Source organism: Molothrus aeneus, chromosome 14 (assembly GCF_037042795.1).
Source record: "Molothrus aeneus isolate 106 chromosome 14, BPBGC_Maene_1.0, whole genome shotgun sequence".
NCBI classification, from domain to species: domain Eukaryota; kingdom Metazoa; phylum Chordata; class Aves; order Passeriformes; family Icteridae; genus Molothrus; species Molothrus aeneus.
Window position 1 is genome coordinate 11,023,021 of NC_089659.1, and position 22,452 is coordinate 11,045,472.

General features: G+C 41.1%; 1 protein-coding gene across 1 annotated transcript; it reads right to left on the minus strand.

Moving 5' to 3' along the window:
• Positions 1–353: 353 nt before the first annotated feature.
• Positions 354–20,157, minus strand: LONRF3 (LON peptidase N-terminal domain and ring finger 3). Its single transcript, XM_066559814.1, has 12 exons — positions 19,536–20,157; positions 18,222–18,340; positions 17,539–17,661; positions 15,194–15,349; positions 13,580–13,823; positions 12,811–12,901; positions 9,553–9,667; positions 9,033–9,154; positions 8,178–8,336; positions 7,028–7,190; positions 6,090–6,239; positions 354–5,388 (listed from the first exon to the last, which is right to left on the minus strand). Exons 1-12 carry the CDS (start codon positions 20,155–20,157, stop codon positions 5,230–5,232), a joined length of 2,223 nt encoding a protein of 740 aa, XP_066415911.1. The 3' UTR covers positions 354–5,229.
• Between the last annotated feature and the right edge of the window lie 2,295 nt (positions 20,158–22,452).

Here is a 22,452-nt window from a genome sequence, read left to right on the forward strand (position 1 = left end):
AATAGTAAAGCAGCAGAGGAATAAAAGCCCACAGAAGTGCAGGGTGGTGCAGTAAGCCAGGCCTTCTTCAGCTCCCATCCTTTTCACTTTACCACAGCAACAAAGGAAGAGAGGAGGGGGAATAAAACCAAGCCCAAACCCCCCCCCAAAACCCAGCAGCACATGCTGTCATGTTTTACAACATTTGAGGTTTGAACAACTTAATTACTATGGTTTGGCTTCTTGACTTCAAGTGTTGTTGTGTGACTGCAGGATAGAGGAGTTGTTCTTTGTTCCTTTATCTAAAAGACCTGCAAAAAGCAGCTCCCCTGTAATATTTGTTTGCCTCTGTAGTTGTTATGCAAGCCAAAGAGTAAAGAAGACAAAAATTTTAATTAGGAAACAACTCTCCACACAGACTTTGTTGGTACAACATAGTTATAAGTACATCTACAAACACATACAGGTTCTTTGGACTATGATTTTTTAAAATATATTTTATATGACAATGCAAACAAATCTGGAAAAAAACAAATTACTTCAAACTTATGTAGAGGTAGCTGAACAGTATTCTGTCCAGTGATATGAGAGTATAACTTAAGTTTCATTTCAAGTTCATTACAGTGCACAAAAGGATGTTTTACAAACAAATGGAATATACAAGTCCACAAAACATTTTATTTAAAATGGCTTGATAGATATATTTCTGGCACTCTTGTAACCACATAGCTTGATGGAATTAAATTGGACAAGTATATGGTTCCAAATTAAGACATCTTACACAGATAGTCTTTTGCTCCTCATTTTTGTACTTCTCCTGTTCCTTTTCAGGGAATTATAGAAGCTATTACATTGGTTTTGCTACACTTCTGCTCTGTAAACCTTTGTTCTGCAAACTGAATGTAAAGATTAAAAGCTGCATATGTTTTATATTTATAAAATATATGGCTATGACTATTAAAAAGCTCAAGAATGGCAATAACAGAATACAGGCACTTCTATGTGAGGGTTACTTTAGACCTTATGAAAATCAAACATCAGTAAGCACTTCACATGATACCTGGATGAGTAAGTCAATGTAATAGTTCAGGTTTTTATTATCCACCATTTTAATCCTGACTAAGCAGATTAGTTTCTTTCTTCTTTCAGACAATATTTATTTAGCAAAGTGTTTCAAGAGAGTGACTTTGCTCAAACTACCATTTTGCTATTGCCATAAGACTTCCAGTGATTTGCTGGGCTTTGGAAATAAACCCCAGCTCCTAAACTACATGCTGCACTAGTTACAGTTTCAGTTGTGAATTAAATGAGAACTAAGCAGGGGTTGAAAAGAGGGATTGTGTTCATCTGATGTAGGACTTGGGGGAAATGGGGAGCACTACCCTAAGTGCATATAGGTCCATGGGGTTTTTATGCACAAAACCCCTATAGATAATTTTCACTTTCTTTTTTAAATAAGTGTTTGTGAACATGTTCTCCATTCCTAAACATTACATTTAAATACAACCCCTGTCATTGATTTAAACACCAGTAAAACTTCAGCACCAAGTAGAAATCATTAAAAAGAAAAATTTTCACAATGAGAACAATCAGCCACTGAAGTAATCTTCCCAGGCAAGAGTTGGATTTCCCAACATTGGACACCTGTAAGATTTGGCTGGATTGCTTGCTGGACCACCTTGTCTAGACCATGCTTTTGCCAAGAAAAGTTGGACCAGCTGATCCTTGAGGTCCCTTTCAACCTGGGATTCTGATTCCGTGAAAAGACCATCTAAACCAGAACTCAACTCTATGAAGCTCTTTCTCTACAGCACAGATTAACTTGCTACATCCAGATCCACTATTTTTTTTTTTAAGATTAAAACAATCTTTGGATTAATAAATCCATGGTTGAGGTGTTCTGTCAGTGAGCAGTGGTGCAGGACAGAAGGACGGCGAGCCACAGGTCTGACAGCTGGTATCTCTTATTGCTACATTGTCATGGAAGATAGCAGCACTCAAATTAATTACAGAAAAACAGCAAGAGGAACTTTTACAGCTAACACCAGAATGTCACTCAAGACTTAGCATAAAGGCCTATCACACCATTTTATCATTTCATTATTAAAACTACTGAACTACTGTCTAAGCAGCCTATGCTCCCACAACAATTAATCAATACTTCTGAACACACAGGAAATACAAATTTGAATCATGATTTGGTTTGTTGGGTTTTTTGTTTTTAGCAGATGAGCAGGACTGGTTATAAAACTGGGTTTGGTGTCTAGAAAAATGTGAGCAGCTTAAATAAAATATTCCCCCAATTAGTATTTTATCTGATCAATGCTCTTTCTATAATTAAACTGAAGGTATTTTTAAATCTGTTCAGCTGTTTATTCATGCCTGTGATAAATGTTGCATTTACATCCTTGTACTTATTTATGTAACTGAAAAAATCAGTGGTAGTGTGGCAAACCTAGATTTTTTTTATTTTAAGCATCATTACTGAAACTTTACCATCTCAACATAATGAAGGCTAAGGGTACTCCTTGACTGGTTTTTCCTGGACAGGTTTGTGTTCATTAGCATATATCTTTCTCAGTATTGGTTTTCATTTCTGATGGAATTTTCAGACTTTAGCCATTAATCTAGGATGTGTGGCCATAGAGCAGCCCCAGCAAGAATGCTACTGTACCTGTACAGATGGAATTTTGATTTGTTGTGCATGCAGATCACCTGTTTGCATTACATGCAGTAGGTCCAGTGTTTCCAGGCTGCAACAAATGCACTGGGTGCTCACGATGCAGGGCATGGACACAAGTCTCTGCTTAGAAATTCTGGCAGCTTTACTCAAGGGTAACAGAAAAGACAATATTCATCTTTAAAATCAAGGATTCTTTCCATGACATCTTTTCTAAAACAACAAAATAGGCAGAATGAGTATGTAGAAGACACAGCGTGCAGGATAAAAAAAATAATTACATCAGTGAGAAAACAGTTTAAATTAGGTATTTAAGCTCCTTTTCTCACAGATAAGAGTAACAGAAGTGGAAGCTGTTTTTCCTGTGGGAGCAATATGAGACACTTATGCTGTGCAATAGTACATAAGGATTTGTGGAAGAATTGCATTTAATGCAGCTTCACTTCCAAACAAATAGAAATCACTTTGTTGACTTATGAACACAAAATGCCATAGCAGGTGTCAGCCACCATCACTTGGTACTGTTCAGAAGATGTAGGTGTTTTTCTACATTGTTTAGAGCATGCCAAATACCACTCATGGAGGAAGTGCAGCAACCCAGCAGTGTGGAAGGAAGTTACAGCATTTCCAAAGTAGCTCAATGCAAACAGGACACAGATTCCATGTGCACCACAAGGGTGAAACATGTTTGCCTTCCATTAGTTTCTTTGGTACCCTTATAAAAAAGTTCTACAGAATTTAACAAAAGGGAAACAAAGGTAGCTTTATGGAAACTAATTTTAACTAACAAATATTTCTGATGAGATAATGGAAAAATGTGCAGAAAAGTTCCATTAAATCCTACTGCATTTTTTTCATAAAGGCATGAAATGGCAGAGTGCTATCCTGCATAAAAAAAACCCAAAGAAATTTATAGCATTCCAACATTCTCACTTCATTCTAGTTTTTGCCACCGAAAAGGAAAACAGTAGCTTAGAATAAAGGCCCAGTTTTGCTCACATTGAAATCAGTGAAAGTCAAAATCAGATGGAAGTAAGAGCAGTCCCAGAAAGTGGTACACTGCAAGCAATACAAGCAGCAAAACAAGTACATGAACTGTTGATTAAAAAAAAAATCAAAACCAAGATACTTCCTGTTCTCATTTCTGCCCTATTTTTACCTGCTTTATAGCTAGAAGTAATCATGCTAAAATTCACTTGCCTTCCTTGGGAGATAACTATTATTAGCAACACTACCCAATCTCTTAAGAGAAAAGCAATGGCTGGGTAGAGATTTGAAGCTAACAGAAACCTGAAGATTGGGGTGAAATAAATAGCATTTATTACAACATATTCCTTCTTATGTGACACAAACTACCCTCTGAGTCCTACAGTTCAAAATAACTCCCCCCTCCCCCTCCCATACACACACTCCAAAGTCAAACCCCACCAAACAGTTAAAAGAAATAAAACTCATCTTAACAGCAATAAGAGTTGATGGAAAAAAAAATCTAGGTATTAGCCTACAATGAAATGACACCAGTACTTCCAGTTTTTCTAGGATAAGCCACTTTCCATATATTGCAGCTCTTTCTTCGCAGTTGTTTGTAGCCATTGTCCATTTTTGCAAGAAAGAGTTCAGATATAAATTCAACTTCAAGTTATTCTGTTCTGTGAAATATTAGGGGTTAGATCCTTCTGTCAACACTATGGTCAATTCCCACTGACATCAACCATCAGTACTTGAATTTACCCAAGCACATAAACACATGCTTAAGCAGGTGCTTGACTGTTTGGTTGCATCAGGAACCTGTCCACAAGCATAGGATGAACCTTCAACAGCTGTGCTTGAACTAACTTGGACAATCTGTGTATTTGAAGACTTCAAGGCAGGATGTTTTGGGGGCATTCTTAAGCTACAGCAGAACTGGGGATGAGTAGAAAAACATTCAAAGTATTTGAACACAAATAACTGAAAAATTATCAAAGCAGTTGCTTGGGCACTGCAAGAATCATCATTTTTGTCCCCAGTCATAAATACAGGGTAAAAACACTATAAATAGAGCAGCTCACTTTCCTTTAGTGAATGAACACATAAATAATATACATTTTGACACAAAAAAATCATAGTGCAAAAATAAATTATCAAACAGAAGTTGTGAACATTATTTTACACAATGCTATATAAAACCTGAACCATTTGAATAAAAGACTTTGCAGTTCACTGAAATAACGCATTAACCTTATTATTTCTGCTTCACATTAAACTGCACAGTTTATCCTTTATCCACTAAAAAATAAAAATAAAATAAATTAAAAAAAACCCTTAAGATTTTTAAAAGGTTTATGGCAAACAAGATCACTTTTTGTTCTATCACATTTGTTATGAATTTAGCAGTGCAGCGATTGAATACTTGTCTCTGTTCCGAACGGAAACTATTGAAGTATCCATAAACATCCCCTGCTCTTTATAAGTCATTCTCTTTGAAGCTCAGGGCTTGAAGCATCCTGACACACTCAGATCTGTAAGACATTATTGCAGTTACTGGAGTGACAGGGGGCAGTGGGAGCTGCCCAGCTCCAGCGCCGGCGTCACCGCGCCCGGGCGCGCGCCATGAAGGTCAGCACGCGGCGGATGCCGCTCAGGCGCTCCCGCAGCGACTGCATGGCCAGGAAGGGCAGCTGGGCTCTGTTCTCCAGGGGCAGCACAGCCAGGACCCACCAGCACCAGGCTGGCCCATTGGGGTTTGCCTGCAGTCAGGGGGAAAAATATAAATTAGAAGTCAGGGGCTGGTTTTGAGGATTTAACTCTGAAACGCGGTTGTCGATAGCAACGCAGCAAGTGGATTATTTCATTGCCAGCCTAATGGCTTATCATTACTGGTTGGCCTGAAACAGGTTACAAACAAGTGGCACCTTTCCTAAAAATAGAATGTTAAAATTGGATGCATTTCTATTGCTAGGAACAATTTATAAGCTAGGCCTTCTGGATTTTTAAAAATCTGTTTTCTTCCCATGTTATTACTGACCCAGATCCTTGGGATTCCTTCTTCATACTTTATGACACTTTATGATATTTAGCTCTTGTTGTTATATTCTGTTATTTTAGGACCCCACCATTTGCAGTCCTTTATCAAAAGTAGAAGTTTCCAGTTGCCTATTTACTCTCAGTCACTTAACTGGGGAAGTAGAGCAGGCAAAGAGGCAGCTCAGTCTCCTGGGATTAATGCAGTGAGATAAACAGCCTCAGAAAGTTATCAACATTAAATACAAACTTTTTCTTTGCAACTGTGCTACCACTGGTGTGTGGCAACAGAATTTAGAGGCTCAGCTTACGTGGGGTAAATGCAGAGTATTCATATTTTCATCTTAAAACACAATGCCTGCCAGCTTATCGGATATCCCTGCTATTTCTGTCCCTAAAAGTTACATAAGCCACTGATTGTGGATACCTGTGGGTCAGGATCCTTAGCTGGCATTGGACCAAAATGACTGAGAATTCGACTTTTGAGTGCTTGCTTGAGGGAGTTAAACCACGTATAGGCCTGATCATAGACAGAGTCATGGAGAACAAGTAATGCAGCATACTCCTGTCCTTGCACCTGGAATGAGAAATGAGAAGGGGAAGGTTACTGTTAGTTCAGGCTGCATGCTGGGGAAGGCATAGGATTTTCAGGGTTGGGTAAGGGAAAGGAAAAGAAAAAAACCATGCCAAAAGAGTTCTGGAATAAATAGTGAGAGTTCATTTGGTGTTCCCCCTTCTGATGACCCTCCACTAACCAAATTCTTCACTTTGCCTGTATTCTAAACCAAAAATATCTATTTGTAGAATTTGCAGTTTCTGGATTTTCATATGAAAAAACCTTTACACAAATAGCACACAAAAACAGGAAAAAAAGATTGTGCAAAGCTTTAAAAAAAAAAAATCAGTAGAACCTCAGAGTAGACATTTTATCTTCCCATTACATACCAAAATCTCTAAAGAATTAATTAATGCAAGCAATTTTGAAGGTTATGGTACACCCAAATCCTGCTACTTCCTACCTGAATAGTGATTTTAAAATTGACTTCCATACAAACGGTGCAGGGCTCCCCCTCCACCCTCTTATAAACTGCAGTTATTCTGTCTAGAAGAGCAGTAAGAGCTCAGACTGGATTCACTTAGTCTGGTCCTCTGATAAATACCTCCAGGAAACACTCTTCAGTACTTGGGCAGTGTGTGTGCATGCTTGTGCTGACTAGTATGTCTCCCACCTTAACCATGAGCAGTTATTAAATACCACAAGTTTGTTTTATTAGAAACTTCTAAAAAAAAAAAGAACTCCCTAAAAACATACTTGCTTAGAATTTCACATGTAATACAGTTTAAATGAAATATTTCTGAACTTACCTTTTGATCCTCAATGTACTCAATATCTGCTGTATTATATCCATCACGCTGGCTGTGCTGGATCACCTTAAATCTCCTCTTGCCAATGCTGTCTACAACAGAGCGACCATCAGCAAAGAATTCAACATTTCTTATCTCCAGAATGCAGCCATAATCTGCAAACCTATTGAAATCAGAACAAAAGCAAGTAAACAAATCTTATTCTCTCCACCCTGAGTTCCACAGAGCTGCCATGCAGCCAGTCCCTGCCACAAAGGTATTTACCAATGTCAGCTCATTTCTATTGTTCATAGCACTGACCTGCTCTAGTTCAAATTATTCCACAATTGTTTGCAAAACTATCAGGAAGATTCAGACTGTCTAATCTGATTAATGCTAACTGGATGTTTTGGAATACAGGAAACAGAAAGATACACAGATCAGAAGGAAACTTTCCTCATAATCCTAATATGTTCAGTCAGTTTGTACAGAAGGACAACTGCAATTCAGAATATTAGCATTATGAAAGGACAAGGAAATCTATGATGAAAAAAGTGTTTGCACTATTTCAGCATATTTTACTTTGTAGGTGAGTATTTTCTGCAAATCATACCTTTCACAGACTATACATACCCACTAAGTTTATAGCATAAAAAGAAGGAAGAAAAGCTAAATAGAGTCAAACATTGAAGTCAAATTACCTAAGACTGACCATAAATGGCTCAATGTAAATGCTCAGCCAGTCCTTATGAAGGTCATGTTATAGCTCTGCAGCCACCACTATAAATATATAAAGGATATAAACATATCCTATAATTTAAGGAAATTTAGCCCAAGGACACACCTTGCTGCCATTTTGATTTCTTGTGCCAAAACAGATTTCAAAGCAGGAGAAAAATACACTTGCTTTTTATGTATTACAGAAGGTCTGCAGCTCAGTCACATGTGACACACATTCAGTTCTGAGTGTTTTGAGAGAGCAGACCATCATATTAGTCAGAATCCAAGTGCTCAAGAGAAACTTCTGCCTCCTCAATGTCTTTAACCTGCATGATCAGGAAGAAACTTTACTGGAAAGCTACCACAGATATTACAGCCATGGACCTTTCTGCTCCTCTCCACTGGCTCCAGACTAAGAAGGTGCCTCAGATGGTCCAAGCTGTTCACTCACCCCTTGACAGGGTCGCTGATGCACATGCCAAACTGTCTGGTGCCTGTCTCCATGCACCTGCGGATCATCAGCCGGTAGCAGGGCTCGAAGATATGCAAAGGACAGGGCACTGTGGGATAGGCCATGGTGCACACAAATATGGGAACATTCTTATTTAGGCTGTAAGAAAGAAAGGACAAATCAGGTATGACGTTTTACCAAACTACTGACTCATAAGGCTCATATGCTTTAAAATTGTGACGTCTTTAAATAGAAATTATAGCATCTTTAGCACAAAATTCTTAATGGAATAACGAAAGCTAAAATTATTGGTAAAAGCTTAATTTCATTCTTAATGGAATAGTAAAAGCTAAAACTATTTTCCCTTTAAGTGACTAAATACTCTAGAAAATTATATACCATTTAATAGCAGACAGTTTGTTCATTAAGCTTTCTGGATTTGTTTGTGAAAACATTATTGGATCGCTATTATTGCTTTCATTTTCTTTATTTTCCTTAATCCCATTTCTTCCCTATCCAGTACATTCCAAACCCCATCTTGTCAGACTGCTTCTCACTCTGTGCCTTTCATAGAGGTCCACTGAAAGCAGACACATTGCTTTGTACTTTGTTTATAAAGCGACTTCTACTACTTCTCTTTATTCTCTTTCTTCTACTTCTCTTTATTCTTCAGCACAGTGTCTAGTTATTATGCTCACTCAAGCACAGTTTCCCCGGACCCTGTTCTCTGAAATCACATGGTACAGAGAAAGAAGCTCTATCAGCATCTCAGCTCATGTTCCACAGCAGCCAGAGCCACTCCCAGCCAACAGCAGCAGAATTAGAGATGGGATTTTACATAAATGGATTACGTACTTGGAAAGCTCTGCTATTTCCTCTTCATAAATCTTTCTCCTTTCAGTGAGTTCTTCTGGAAGATATCTGGCTATTAGCTCCTCCATTAGCACTGTTTTACAATATTTCCTCATAGCCAAACACTGCAGTAAGAACACACACAAGCAGTTAGAACATCCAGCACTTCACAGTGTTTGGTGCCTGTGCAAAGGACATCACCCCATTTTCTGATGTCTGTGTTTCTATCATCTGTCAAACTTGCCACTGAAGAGCTGTTTTTTAACTATTTCCTGTGTTACAGACATTCACTTAGGAAATCTGGAAAGCAAAAATCACCTACAGATTTTCTAAGTACAGGCCTGGTCCTAAGGTTTGAACAGAGACTACCCATGCTTGGCAACTCACAGGAGCATTTTAAAATTCACATTCTTCCTGAGTTATGTAATATTTCTTTTGTGTTGGGAAATATCAAGGCTGTCTGAAGGTGAAGTGGTTCCTACCAGTAGCACTTGAACTTATGCTGAAAAAATCCAAGTATTACCTCTGAGAGCCCTTCCTTGCACAGGGGACATTTTGGGTTGTGATCCAGGCATCTCTCCAGACATTTGAGACAGAAGGTGTGTCCACAAGGTGTAGTGACAGGTTCATAGAAGAGCCTGGATTGGAAAATCCAAGAGCAAAAAGACAACAATATCGTGTACTAAAGCAAAAGAAAAAAGTTGCTACTAAAAATAGCTGAATTTATTTACTAACTTAACTACTGACTACTACAGGGATAAAGTCTCTTCTTGCTTTTAATTTCTTCAACCAACTTTTGTATTTATTCAGCCTACAGACTTTGTTATTGCCACCCAACATGAAAGGCAGCCCACAAACTCTGACTTCAGTGAATGTGAGGGACAATATTGTCACGAACTTCCAACAAGGCAGCTTTTAATTTTCCTCTGTGTGAGCAATAAACAGACCCAGAAGTTGGACTATCTGACTTCACTAATGAAATTGAGCAATACTTCCACAACTATTACTGAAATTTCGTGATTACTTGTATGTGTGGAGCTAAGCACAAAATACCTATTTGCAGTAATAGCCCACATGAGTAATTACAATAAACTGGGACTTGGCATGATTCTATTATTGCCAGCTCTAATGGGTATTTTTTTAATAGAGTTTTTAACCTTCAAGGCACTGCTTTTCTGGAAATGAGTGACAGGAGGTTCATATTTTATCTGGAAGAATATTTAAATATATAAGGGCGGGTATTCAAAGTATCATGGTACCTATTCTTTACCCATTTCAAGGACCTCTATGACACTTATTTTCATATAAAGATTTTTTCCTTATTACGATTATGCAATACTGCAAAGTCATGTTTCCTTGTCAATAAAGACCTTAAGGAGCTGTAAATAACACAGAAGTTTTTTTTAAAATAGAAACAATTCAAATCTAGATACTAAATTGTCTGGAATATACTATATTTTATAACATACTGTCTGAACATTTTAAGGTCTTAAATACTAGCCTCATTATAATTTAAGTGAATTAATAATTTTTCTTAAAAGTATTAGTTTATCAAAACAGTACACTATGTTCTGTTAAACATGTGGAGATTAAAATACATAAACTCACGTTTATCAGCATCTTTGACAAGATGAGTGTATTTAAGAATGCAACTGGCTTTTAACAAGACTGCTATAGAGAGCTCATTAAATGTCATTAGTTACTAAAAACATTGACATTTAAGCAATGGAACATATGAAATAGTATCTAAAATGCCACACCTATCTTATTGCAACTTGATGGTATAATTGAAAACACTTGTTAACTGTTTCATGAACAGAAACCTCACTTAAACCATGTGAAACACTGAATTCTACCCCAGTGTTCCAGTAAGCACTGCATTGCATATGTAATTATTTGGGACTGACTTCATCTGAAACACAGCATAAAGAGAAAATACTCCTCTTAAGATTCCTGAGCCTGCCCTAGCTCTCACAAAAGCCAGCAGCAGCTTTTCCTAACAACTCTAAGAGGACCTGGACAAGCTCCATGACTTGCAGAAAGAAATACTACACACCAAGACTTGTCATGACATTATTTTGAGCTACTGTAACACAGAAACTAAGATGCTGTGGAATAATACTCCTTTTCTCACTAGTACCTTGCTTTGACTACTCTGTATTTTCTGCTTGCTGCTGGAGCAAAGGTAGATCAATAACATTTTTGCCACTCCATCAGACAAACAGGTTAATAACAGCTCCTGCAGTTAATTGTGAGCAGGTCAGTAGGTTACTGGGTAATTAGACCAAAGCACTCAGGAACCAAAACCCCAAAAGGCTTCTGAAGAACATGGCAGGAAGTAATTACAATGGGTCTGCATAAATAACCAGAAAGATCTTAGGAGAGCTTTCCTGAGCACAAGCCCTCCTTGTGCAGTGATGTTACAAAGCCCACATCCTTCTGAAGGCAAAGTCTGCATTTGGGACTACAATTCCAGGCACAGCACCTATACATCCTCTATTCTATAAGGGAAACAGTAATCCTTGGGCTAATTCCTTCACAAATGTATTGTAGTCTGGCTGTTTCTGATTTAACATAGGGGATGAGAAAGTAGGATTAATTAATTTTATTTATAACATCTGAAAAATGTTTTGTGGACACAATGATAAACAAGCAGAATCACCAAGCCATCTAAGACTAATTGTGTGGCTTTCTGTTAGAGGAAAGTTTTGCTCTTTGCACTATTGAGTGTTTTGACAGCTGCACAAACTTTTGGAACATACTTCAGCTGTAGACAGGCAGAGGGAGAGGGGGCAGATCTGATTTATTCCAAGCAGAAGCAAATCAGACAATACAGCAGTTGGTCCTCAAAGCTTTCAGTTTGTCTAAAACAAATTGAAGCCTCCTCCTCTGCATACAAACAACAAAATCCAAATTTCTCAAAACACAAGCCTTCAGAAGTAAATCCCTAAAGAGGCTATCTGCTATTTAAGAATTTTAAAATATTGTGCAAAACCAACCCCAATATGAATTACAGATAAATCTGGGTAATTAAAAAAAACAAACAACCTAAGCAACACCCACTGCAGCAAGTGAAACACCTTCCCAATATTTCTAAGTCACTAAAACCCCCCCCAGATAATGTATTTGCCAAAGTGGAAATGTTTTGTACAAAACAAGTAGTAAAATAGGTGCAGTTGACAACTCCTACTTGATTTACTAAGCCACTGCTGTTCCCAGGAATAACTGCTGCTTTATTAACAACAATTTTCTCTACTGGAAGAAGAAATCTTCAAGCAAATGGAGTGACTGCCTCAGTAAAGTGAGGAACACAACTCTAAAGCAAGAGTTAAAGCACACTCTTGCTTACTCACAGGATCCTCCTATTGCAATAGCAGCAACACAGCATTTCACATGCAAACTCAGAATATTCACTGGATGTGGTCTCTTTAGGTATTTTATGCTTTTCTGACAAACAGCTCCACAAATTCCCAGGTGACAACTGTGGGTTTGTGCACTCTGTCAGAGGTGAGAGCAAACCTTCTCTAACATGCTTAAGCCCCACGTGACTGTGTGCCCTTTCCAAATCAGTCACCAGCCCAGAGAAGATCAAAGAGTGCCCACTCATCAACAGTGCTCAGAACCAAAGGTCTAGAAATGCATCACTGGAGTAACAATCACAGTCAAAGCTAATTTCATGTCACAGGCAAAAATAAGTAAGCAAGCTAGAAAAATCTCTAGGTCATAAAAGAGAGGAAGATACAGCTGGAAAGCTATAGAAATCTGTGAGAAAAGAACACACCTCATACACAAGGAGCAGTCCAAATCTGATGGATCCACAACTTCAAATGGAATATGTTGTCCAGTACTATTTTCCCTAATATCAACTATGTCTATCAATAAGAAAAAAAAAAAAAAAAGGCAGTTGAACAGAACCATGCAAGCACAATGCCATCTCATGTATTTACACCAGCATCTGATACTTAAATGTGTGTTGTATATACTTGCAACTTACTGAACCATGAAGCATCATTACAGTAATTTCTAATCAAAGCTTCAAATTCAAAAGCCTTGGCACAAATCAGCACATCTCCCCTTAATTTTGGTCACATTATAGCCACTTACAGAGGGATCAATCTGGCCTTGCATTGGCAATCAAAGTCAAAACATTCTGTTAGTGCTGAAAGCCTAAAGTGAGACAAACTCTTCTCTCATACCATTGTAAATACATCCCACAGCATGAAAACAAGGCCAGATACCAAGAACAAATAGAGTTTGTACTTTAAAACTTTTAGAATTATTATAGAAAGTGCTAAGACCATGTGCAACACTGATGTTCTTTAAAAGACTCTGGGCTCTGCTGAGGAAAGCACATGACCCAACCTTCTTTGCCCCTATTTAGACTTTTTTTCTCTCTGCACACAGTAAAGCTTTCACAACATGCATCCCTTGATTAGACAAAAAAAAAGATAAAAGGCAAAGTGGAATTTGGTCCCTCTTTGTCTGAATCTTACAGAAGAAAAGATTCCATGGGTGGCCTGCCATGGAACCTGTCCTGTAATTAAGCATACCTTTCTTCATCAGCTTGCAGGGCACCTCAGCATTTCTCACCTCCTCTGAGCAGCACTTCCTTTTTAGGAGGCTGCATTTCTCAGAGAGGAGAAAAGTAGACTCTGGCATGGAGGTGAATTTATTCTCCTCCTCTGAGCAGTCCTTTTTGCTCTCTGTAATTTGTATGGGTTTCCTCAAACAACCAGAAGTAGTTACATTTGGTTCCTCTTGAATGGAAAAACCCTTTTTCTGTTCCACATTGACCTGTGTGAAGAGAGGACTAACATTAGACCAATCTTCCAACAACCTGGTAAGGAAAAAACTCAACCTGTCAAAAATCTTTAATATTATAGATCACCAGGAAGGACTTTGTAGGTCAAGAAGCAAGAGTTTGAGAATTGCTAATCCTAATTTAAAAAAATAAAAGCCCAAAAAGCAAGAAACCAACAAACTTGATTTCCCCTCCCCACCATTAAGGCCTTTCAGCCCTTTTGTGTGGCTTTAAAGCTCAAAGGTTGTGAAACTGGATTCAGGCAGAAACGTGGCTAGATCTCATGTTAAATATATTGTTATCACTGAACCTATGGGAAAATGCATATTGTTTACATCACAGAGATGGTATCAACCAACAGAAAAACCAAAATAATTCAGTTCATTTTAAGGAAGCAGTAAAAACACACAAAACTTATAAAAGAGAAAATGTCCAGAGCTTCCTCTTGTAAGCCAGATTCCTTTCTCAGAGGATAAACCGTTCAGGGTTTATCTGCTATGGTCACAGGACATCCTGTGAGCAGCCCCTGCACTGACATCACCTGTCAGCTTTGTAACATCACCTCCCTGGATGGACCCAAAACCAGACACTGGATTGTGATGTGTAACATGCAGGAAGATGAGTGAACTGTCCCTTGAATGGTTTTGTCAAAGTCATGCAAAAGGGTTTCTTGTCAGAATATCCTAACAGCCTTTCCATGGGGCAATGCCACTGATTGTTTCTTATCAGTCTCAACAAGGCAGCTCAAAACCTCCACCTCTGTCTGTAAGGACTAGCCAAGTTTTCTCCTCAATATACAATATATGCAAACCCCATCTCAAAGTTCAGGTCTCAGTGAAGCAGAAGTGATCCTTACAAACCTATGAATGTAAACTTCTGCAGCCATTTACAAAACTGCAGCTGCAAAATCAAAGTTATGAAGTAGCTATCATATCTTATGTAGCCCTACAATAACCTTTAAGTATTGTACAGAGTATAGAATGAATTGATTACTGGCATCACCAGCTATAGCTCAAGTTGAAGCTCTAGATTTTAGCATTTCACAGCATTTGAGAGTATCTAAATCCAATCTACAGAGGCTCCTTTCCACTACCAACTACTTGGAAGACCTAAAGATAATTACAGGAGTAGAACCCACTTAATTCTGACATAAAATTTATCAGAACAGAGGACTTCTATTAAAAAAAAAAGTCAAATAAGGGGACTTCAGTAAGTTAACACTGTTTTGTATGTTCTGAAGCTCAGTAAAAATTTGAGAAAATGTATCCTCCTATCTCCCAGAGGCAAAAAGGAGAGAAGGCTTCCCAATGTGAACACAAAACACACAACAAATTAAGAACCACACATCAGACTTGATCTTTACCTTGAGCAACCTTTGTAGGTTATGGCTGGTGCCTCCAGATCCCACTGAATTTAGGAGATTCCCCTTTAATCTAGAGTGATGTGACAACAGCTGCAGGATATCGGGTAAGTGTTCCTGAGCATTTCCCGGGATCAGTGAAAACAAACTAAGTAGAAGCTGTGATATAAAACAGAACACTTCACTGCTTAGTTCCTTCCCTGCAACCTCTAAATGAAAAAGCAAGTAAGGGAACAGCTGAAAGAAGCATCCAGGATTTTGTTAAAACCATTTAAAGAGTCCTTTAAACGAGGGTAGGAACAAAGAGTGCAAGAGCTAATGCAATACAGGCCAAACAGACAGCAAGGAACATTTTCAGAGTTAAACAAGCCCACAGAGTCACTAACCATTCTCTGTGATGTGACACACACATGCCTTTGTCCTCTTTGTCCTGCAGTTCAGGGCTCACCAGAAATTGTTAATATCTTTCTTAAATGCTTTTGGGTCATTGCTTTTGTTTGGTTTTTTTTTTTTTTTGGTTTTTTTTTTGCTGCACATCATCTTTCAGAGGAGTTTACTAGTACAGAAAGCACTCATCTCACAGGCTTAATCCAAGATCAGTTGGGTAAATGTGTCTGATATTGTAAACTGTGGCTATTTTTAATTCACTTATGTCAGAATACAAAAAAGGTAGGCAGTAGAAAAATGCCATTTTTTCATTTTCTATAAGAAAATAAGTGAATCTGTTTCAAGTAGCAGCTTGAAGCCTCTTGTATGGCATAGATTATCAGATGAATATTTAAGCAAAGAAACAGACATGAATAGAAGATTCACACTTCAAAAACTAATTTCAACATACTACTGAGGTGATCCTGCTGATGCCTGAGGAAGCCACATGACAGCTGAGATTTCTATTTAAAGCCAAAAAGGATTTCACAGGATCACACTGTGTCCAAACTAACACAGGCAGTCAGTTAATACAGGCAGAACATCACAACTGCACCCAAAGAATTTGGTAAAATGTAGTATGTCACTGTTATGTGACCAGCCTTGGAAATGACCCAGTAAAATATTGCATCATGGATGAACTCTGTGTCTGATGAGTGCACAAGTAATTCTTTCAGTCATAAGAAGCCTAGTTTTTCTCAGAGCCCCACTGCTCAGAAATTAAATGTCTTGGAAACGGCTATTTGGAGTCAGAATTTAGAAACATATCTGTTTGTTTCTGGTCTTTTTGCTCTAGTGCACAGAAAGTCTTCCAGCATGACTGTGAGCACAAATCATGACATAATGACAATGAAAGACTGCATGGAAGCCCTGGGGAAAAAAGCAAACAAAACCCTCAAACATAAGTGACAAAAAAACCCACAGAGGCTGAAATCTCAACCATATATAAAATGAGAGAAATTTAATTTCACTACAACCATTGAGGTTATACTCTGTTACCTTTGTGAGTAGAGTTTTACTGTAAGAATTCTACTGTGCTTAGAAAGCCTTATGTGCTACAGAACATAGAAACCTTAATGTTCCAGTCCCACCAGTGATTGAGAATGGCATAAATACACTGCCATAAAGGAAAATAAAACTATTATATTTTTATTGCCCTAAATAATCATTGCAACACTGAGCCTTTTAACTATGACAGCAACAAAAAATTATCAAATGTCAAAATACTGATTTACAGGATACCAGAGATTTGAGGGGTGGGCAAAACAGCAGTATTCAAAAAAGCCATCTAAGAATTCCCACACATTGTAAATTGCATCTGAAAAAAGCCTCACTGCAGATCCATTTTTTTGCTTATTTAGCATTAATTATTAGCAACCCTAAAAAACTATTTTTAAAACTGCTCTTCCTTTGTTGACTGCTTCCTCTTCCACACCTCCTGCACACACTGACACTGGGGCAGCATGACTGGCAGTAGGAAGAAAGCTGCTGCTCCCAAGTGGAGTTTGATGAGTGCTGCGTGTTGTGCTCTGCCAGTCACTGGCCTGATTCATCATTCAATAGCAACTCCCCCTCTTCTGCACTCCAGCATTAGGAATAGATTGCCAGGCTAGGAATCAATTAGAAATTTGAGAATCACAATAGTCTGTGGGTGGCAATTATTAACAATTCAGTTTTCCTTCAAATTTTTTGATGCTAGCACTGTAACTGTATCCACTGAATGGCTGCTGATTATATTTTCTTGCTACCTTCCTATCTTCAGATCAGCAATACATGACTCAAATGTGAACAACAGTCTGGATTTGTATCTCCATCCAGCTCTCTGCAGTAATGAGAGAGGGAAAAAGAAAAAAATTTGTATCCTCCTTTATGAGAGGCTCCTGAAAACAATTGTGCAGATCTAGATGATTTAGGGAACTCACCTTTTGTGCCTCAGACTTGGCTGTCTTGTTCCCACTATCTAGAGCAAGGCAGAATAGAAACTCCCTTAAAGCTTCTTCTGTTTTCCCCAGATTAGCTAATGCTTGTCCTTTCCTTAGGTGACCCTGCAAGGAAACACATCCACAGCTGCAGCTTTTGTCAAGAGGATATGCAATAAAACCACAGTGAAAGTACAAAAGATCTTTCCGAAGAAGGAAAAGTTAGACAGGAAAAGTCACCATAACCATGTCTTACACCTAGACACCACCAGTGCCTGGGAGTCTAAACACAACAGTCCTGGAATACAAGCATAAACAGGATATTCTTCCACTCGTGCAAGTATGATTCTCACAGCACCTGAGCCCAACTGATATTGGAAACATCTACCTCCCCTACATCCATCTTCTAAAATAGTGATTTTGTTCTTAGTATTCAATTTTTAGAGAGTACACAAAGTTGATATTCATCCAAGTCAAGGTTTAGAGCTCATTCTCCAGGACTAGCACTCTCTTTCTTCACCCCAGGAAGCTCAAGAATATATTGGTTAAATGTCTGCAAATTGCAGGAGTCCAAAAGTTACAGGGACTTAAAGCTTCCCTCAGATTCCATTGTCTGACCATTCCAACTGTTTTCTATCAGGGCACTATCAAGGTTTTAAAAAAGTGCAACTGGAGTCAGAACTTACTTTCAACCAGTATGGCTGGAGCCTGCACGCTGTTTCTGCATCATGCAAAGCATCTTCACAAGCTTTCAAAGTGGAGTTAATCTGGGACCGGTTGCTATATAATAAGTGGTCATTTGGAGCTGTAGGAAATAGAAAAAGTGGTTGATTAGGTAAAAAGAAATTAGTTACATAAGCTTTATTCCTTAATTTTAAATTTTTTTAAAACACATATTGGTGCTTCCAAGTTGCAGAAACCCACAAAATATCCATGTACTAAATTAAATCTGGAAACCTCTTTGGGTAACTCCAGACAAAATGCCAGTTATGTCTTATATAACTACAGAGAACATTGCATAAATAAATGCTGAGACACTCACACAATAAATTACCAGCACTGACTGAGGATCAGATGGTTGGTAGAGACACACAGGAGACACTTAAAACAGCAGGAGGGATGCTGTCATACTGTAGGGAGGAGTTTCAAAATTGGTAGCATCAAAGTTTTTAAGTGATAAATTCTTTTCATGCCAGAGCTCAAAACACAGAAAAAGAAGGTACAGCATGAAGAATCAGGTAGGGTTACAACGATCACCGAGTTACACCCACTGCAGCATCGGGACACAGCCTGTGCTGGGGGAAGGCTGGGCACTTTTGCTGGGAACATTTTCATTTCAGTGAAACGCTTCCCTATAGTACCTTGCCTTTAACTTCTACTTAGTACTTGCAGCGTGAGTCACTTTTTCTCAGGAAAACCTGCATGAAAAAGACCGCATCCAAAGTTCTCCCTGCGCAGCCCCGCAGGCGCTTCCCGGCGCTGGCGGGGCCGGGCGGGCTGGGGGTGCGGGACACGCCCGGGCCCGGACACGCATCCCCGGCGCTGCCTGGGCTGCGAGCGGCTGCTCCGCGCCCGGGGGTGCTCGGCGGGGATCCCGCGCCCGGAGCCCTTCCCGGGGCACGGCGGGATGCCCAGGGCGCGGCGCTCCGCTCCCGCCCGGCTCCGCCGGTTACACAACGGCGCCGGCCGGGGGGAGCCCGGCCGGACCGCAGGCTCGGGCTTACGCAACCGCTGCTCTCCTGACCCAGTTTCACCGCGGGCCGAAGAGCTGAGACCCCTCCCCGGGGCTCCCCTCCGGACACCCGCCCCAGGACCCGGCCCGGGGAGCGGGAGTGCGTCCCCAGCACGCTCCCGGACACCGGGGTATCCCCGGCCGAGCCCTGGGCTCGGTGGAGCGAGAGGCGCCGGAGAGGCCGCCAGCGAGCCCCGGCCGGTGGAAAGTTATCCCTGCCCCGGCGCGGAGCCGGGGACCAGCAAGGGATAGGAGAGGGAGCCCTTACCTAGGCTAACCGCTTCATTGTACTTCTGCAGGGCTGCTTGGAGCTTCTTCTCCTTGTAGAGGAGGTTCCCTTCGTGCCGGAGCTGCGAAGCCTTCACTTGGCAGGGGAACCACTTGGTCAGCAGGTTGCTGAGGATGACATTGACCCGCAGGAGCTGCCCGGCCGCCGCGCTGCCCGCCTCCTTGCACAGGACGCAGCGGGGCTCGGGCGCCCGGTCCCTCTCCAGGCACTTTTTGCAGAACGTGTGTCCGCAAGGCAAGGAAACGGGCTCGAAGAGGAAGCCCTGGCATTTGCGGCACCTGAAGACGTCCCACTCGCGGGGTGCCGCGGGCTGCCCGGCGGCGGGCAGTCCCTCTTTGATCCGGACGCTCTGCGCCAGGCACTCCACCAGCTTCTCCAGTTGCTCGGCGCGCAGCTGCTGGTGGCGGGACGCCAGCTGGTACAGCGGCAGCGCCTCGTGCAGCCGCCCGCCGAAGGCCAGCGCGTCCGCCCGCCCGAGCAGCACCTGCCACTCGGGCCCCAGGCCGCCGCCGGGCGCCTCCAAGTTCTGCGCCTGTAGAGCGCCGGCCGCCAGCTGCAGCACCAGCTGGGGCTCGGGACGCGGCGGCAGGTGCGAGCCCATGGCGGCGGCTCCTCTAGCGCGGCGGGCGGCGCGGGACGCCGTGAGGCGCGGGCGCGGCGCGGCCCCGCCGGGCCATGGTGCTGCTGCTGCCGCCCCGCGCCGGGAGCGCCCCGCGCCGCCGCCGCCGCTTATATAAACCCGGGCACGTGACGGCGGCGGCGGCGCTCATTGGGCCGCGCCCGCAGGTTGTTACAAAACCAGGCGGTTTTGTAACGCGCCGGGTCCGGCCCGCGCCGGGAGGGGCCGCCCCGCGCCGGGCCCGGGGCTCGCAGCCCCTCGGGAGGGCTCCTCCGCCCCCTAGGACACCCCGTCCCGCCTGGGTCTGAGCCCTGCGGAGAGCCGGGGCGCCCGGCTGGGGAGCGCTGCCCACCCGGCACATCGGGCGCGGAGTTGGGCTTGACCCGCCGGTCTGCACCGGCGCCCCGGTGAGACACGCTCCAGGGTCCGGTGTTTTGGTACCTCCGGTAATGCGAAAGAAGCATCGGCTCGCAGTGATTTTGAAAAGCGAGAATGCCGTTTCCTGCTGGAGTTGGAATCGCGAAGCTTTGTAGCTACACAGTTAATCACTCTCTTTAAGGGAATCTACGGAGTAGTGAAGCTATTTTAATGTCAGGTACTCCTGGTTTTAGAACAACTAAGGAAAACATTGTTGTGTTTATTTGGTTTTGCAGTGTGGCATGTTGCACAGCTCTACCTGTCCGTGCCAGATTCTCGAAGAAAAAGCACATGCCTTGTGATGTATCTTTGTTTTATTTAAGAGCAGCTCTGTTGACCGTTTCAATCTGCATGTTCCCACCAATTCTTGTTGGATGAGACAGTTGCACTAGTTGTGTAACTGTCTGTGCTAAATGTAGTCTAGGGAGAAAAGCACCTGTGCTACTACAGAAAAGAAGCTGTTCTAAAAGAAGTTGTGTAATGCTTTTTGTTTGCAGCTTTATGCATATTTACAGTTACCAGAAATGCCCATGTTATGTATACATATGCTCTAAAAATATAGAGCACTTTTCACACTGTCTTAAAATCCACTGCAGAATTGGAAATTTCTGGTGATATCCTATTACTGATATAATCAGCCTCCTCACGAAGCTCAAGAGAGGGGCTGAAGGAATTAATTTCCATTTTCTTACTTGCAGAAGTGTCTGGACTCCCCAGTTTAGACTACGTGAGCTAAGCAGGTATTAAGGGACAAGCCCTGCCTGTGGAGCTTGGATGGACCAGAGAAAAGATGAAAGAAAGGAGAGGCAACCTGAGTTTTGCAAGACCTTGTTTAGGGAGGATACTTGACAAAATTCAGATTACCTTAGATTTAAAAAGAAAAATTAGTTTAAAGCTGTTTAAAATCTGGATTTAACTTTTAATGATACACACTAATTCTGTGATGTTTGTGTCCATGTGTGGGCAACATTATGCTTATACAGAAAATCAGATCTGTACCTGGGAAGAGAAGCCAGCCATCAGATCCTTCAATTGTCTTTTGATTCTTGTGATGTAAGGATATTTTGCATGTGCCAAAATTTTGGTCCTTTTCTCTAGGGTTCTTGAATCTTAAAAAAAGGAAAAAGTTTAACATCTAACTGCTGCTCTCAAGCAAGTCCTTTAATTAGAAACAGAATTGAATAAGCACTGGTTTCAGTACTTCTTTCTGCCATCATTTAAATCAGACAATAATCCAAAGTATGGCACAGGCTGCCAGTAAGCAAACCAAAGAAAAGTGGGACAACTGAAGCACTGAAAATTTCAGTTAAGCAGTGCTTCAGAAGAGTTAGAAAGAATGAGCATTTGTGCTCAGGAGTGTGGGGTTTTCCCTCCAGGCCCCAGCTTGCTAACATAGACTTCTTGTTTTCCAAACTTCCATGCAAGAAAATCTCATGCTATTAAAGAACAAAACCCTTAAGAAAAAGAAGAAAAATGCTTTCTTGGAGCCTTGAGGTCAGCAGTTGTCTCTATTGCAAAACTATAGTCTCGGCAACCCCTCAGTGTGTTATTTTATAACCATTGTCCTGAAAACCACTATGAGTCAAAGCCTATTCAAGCGAGGGAAAGTGACATAACCACTGGTTACCAGTAGCAATGCAGTGACAATCTCTATCAGAGAAATGCCACCAGTATTTACATAGTTACATAGCAGACACTTAAAGAGATAAGTCATGGTAGAAAGGGAGGGTTTCTAGCAGAACATGAATTCAAGCTAGGGAAGGGGAATAGATTTATCATAGGAAATGCAATCAACATTTGGGCTCTGCAAGGAGCTTCCACAGTTCCTATTCTCAATGTATGAAAGCAGCTGCAGGGCTG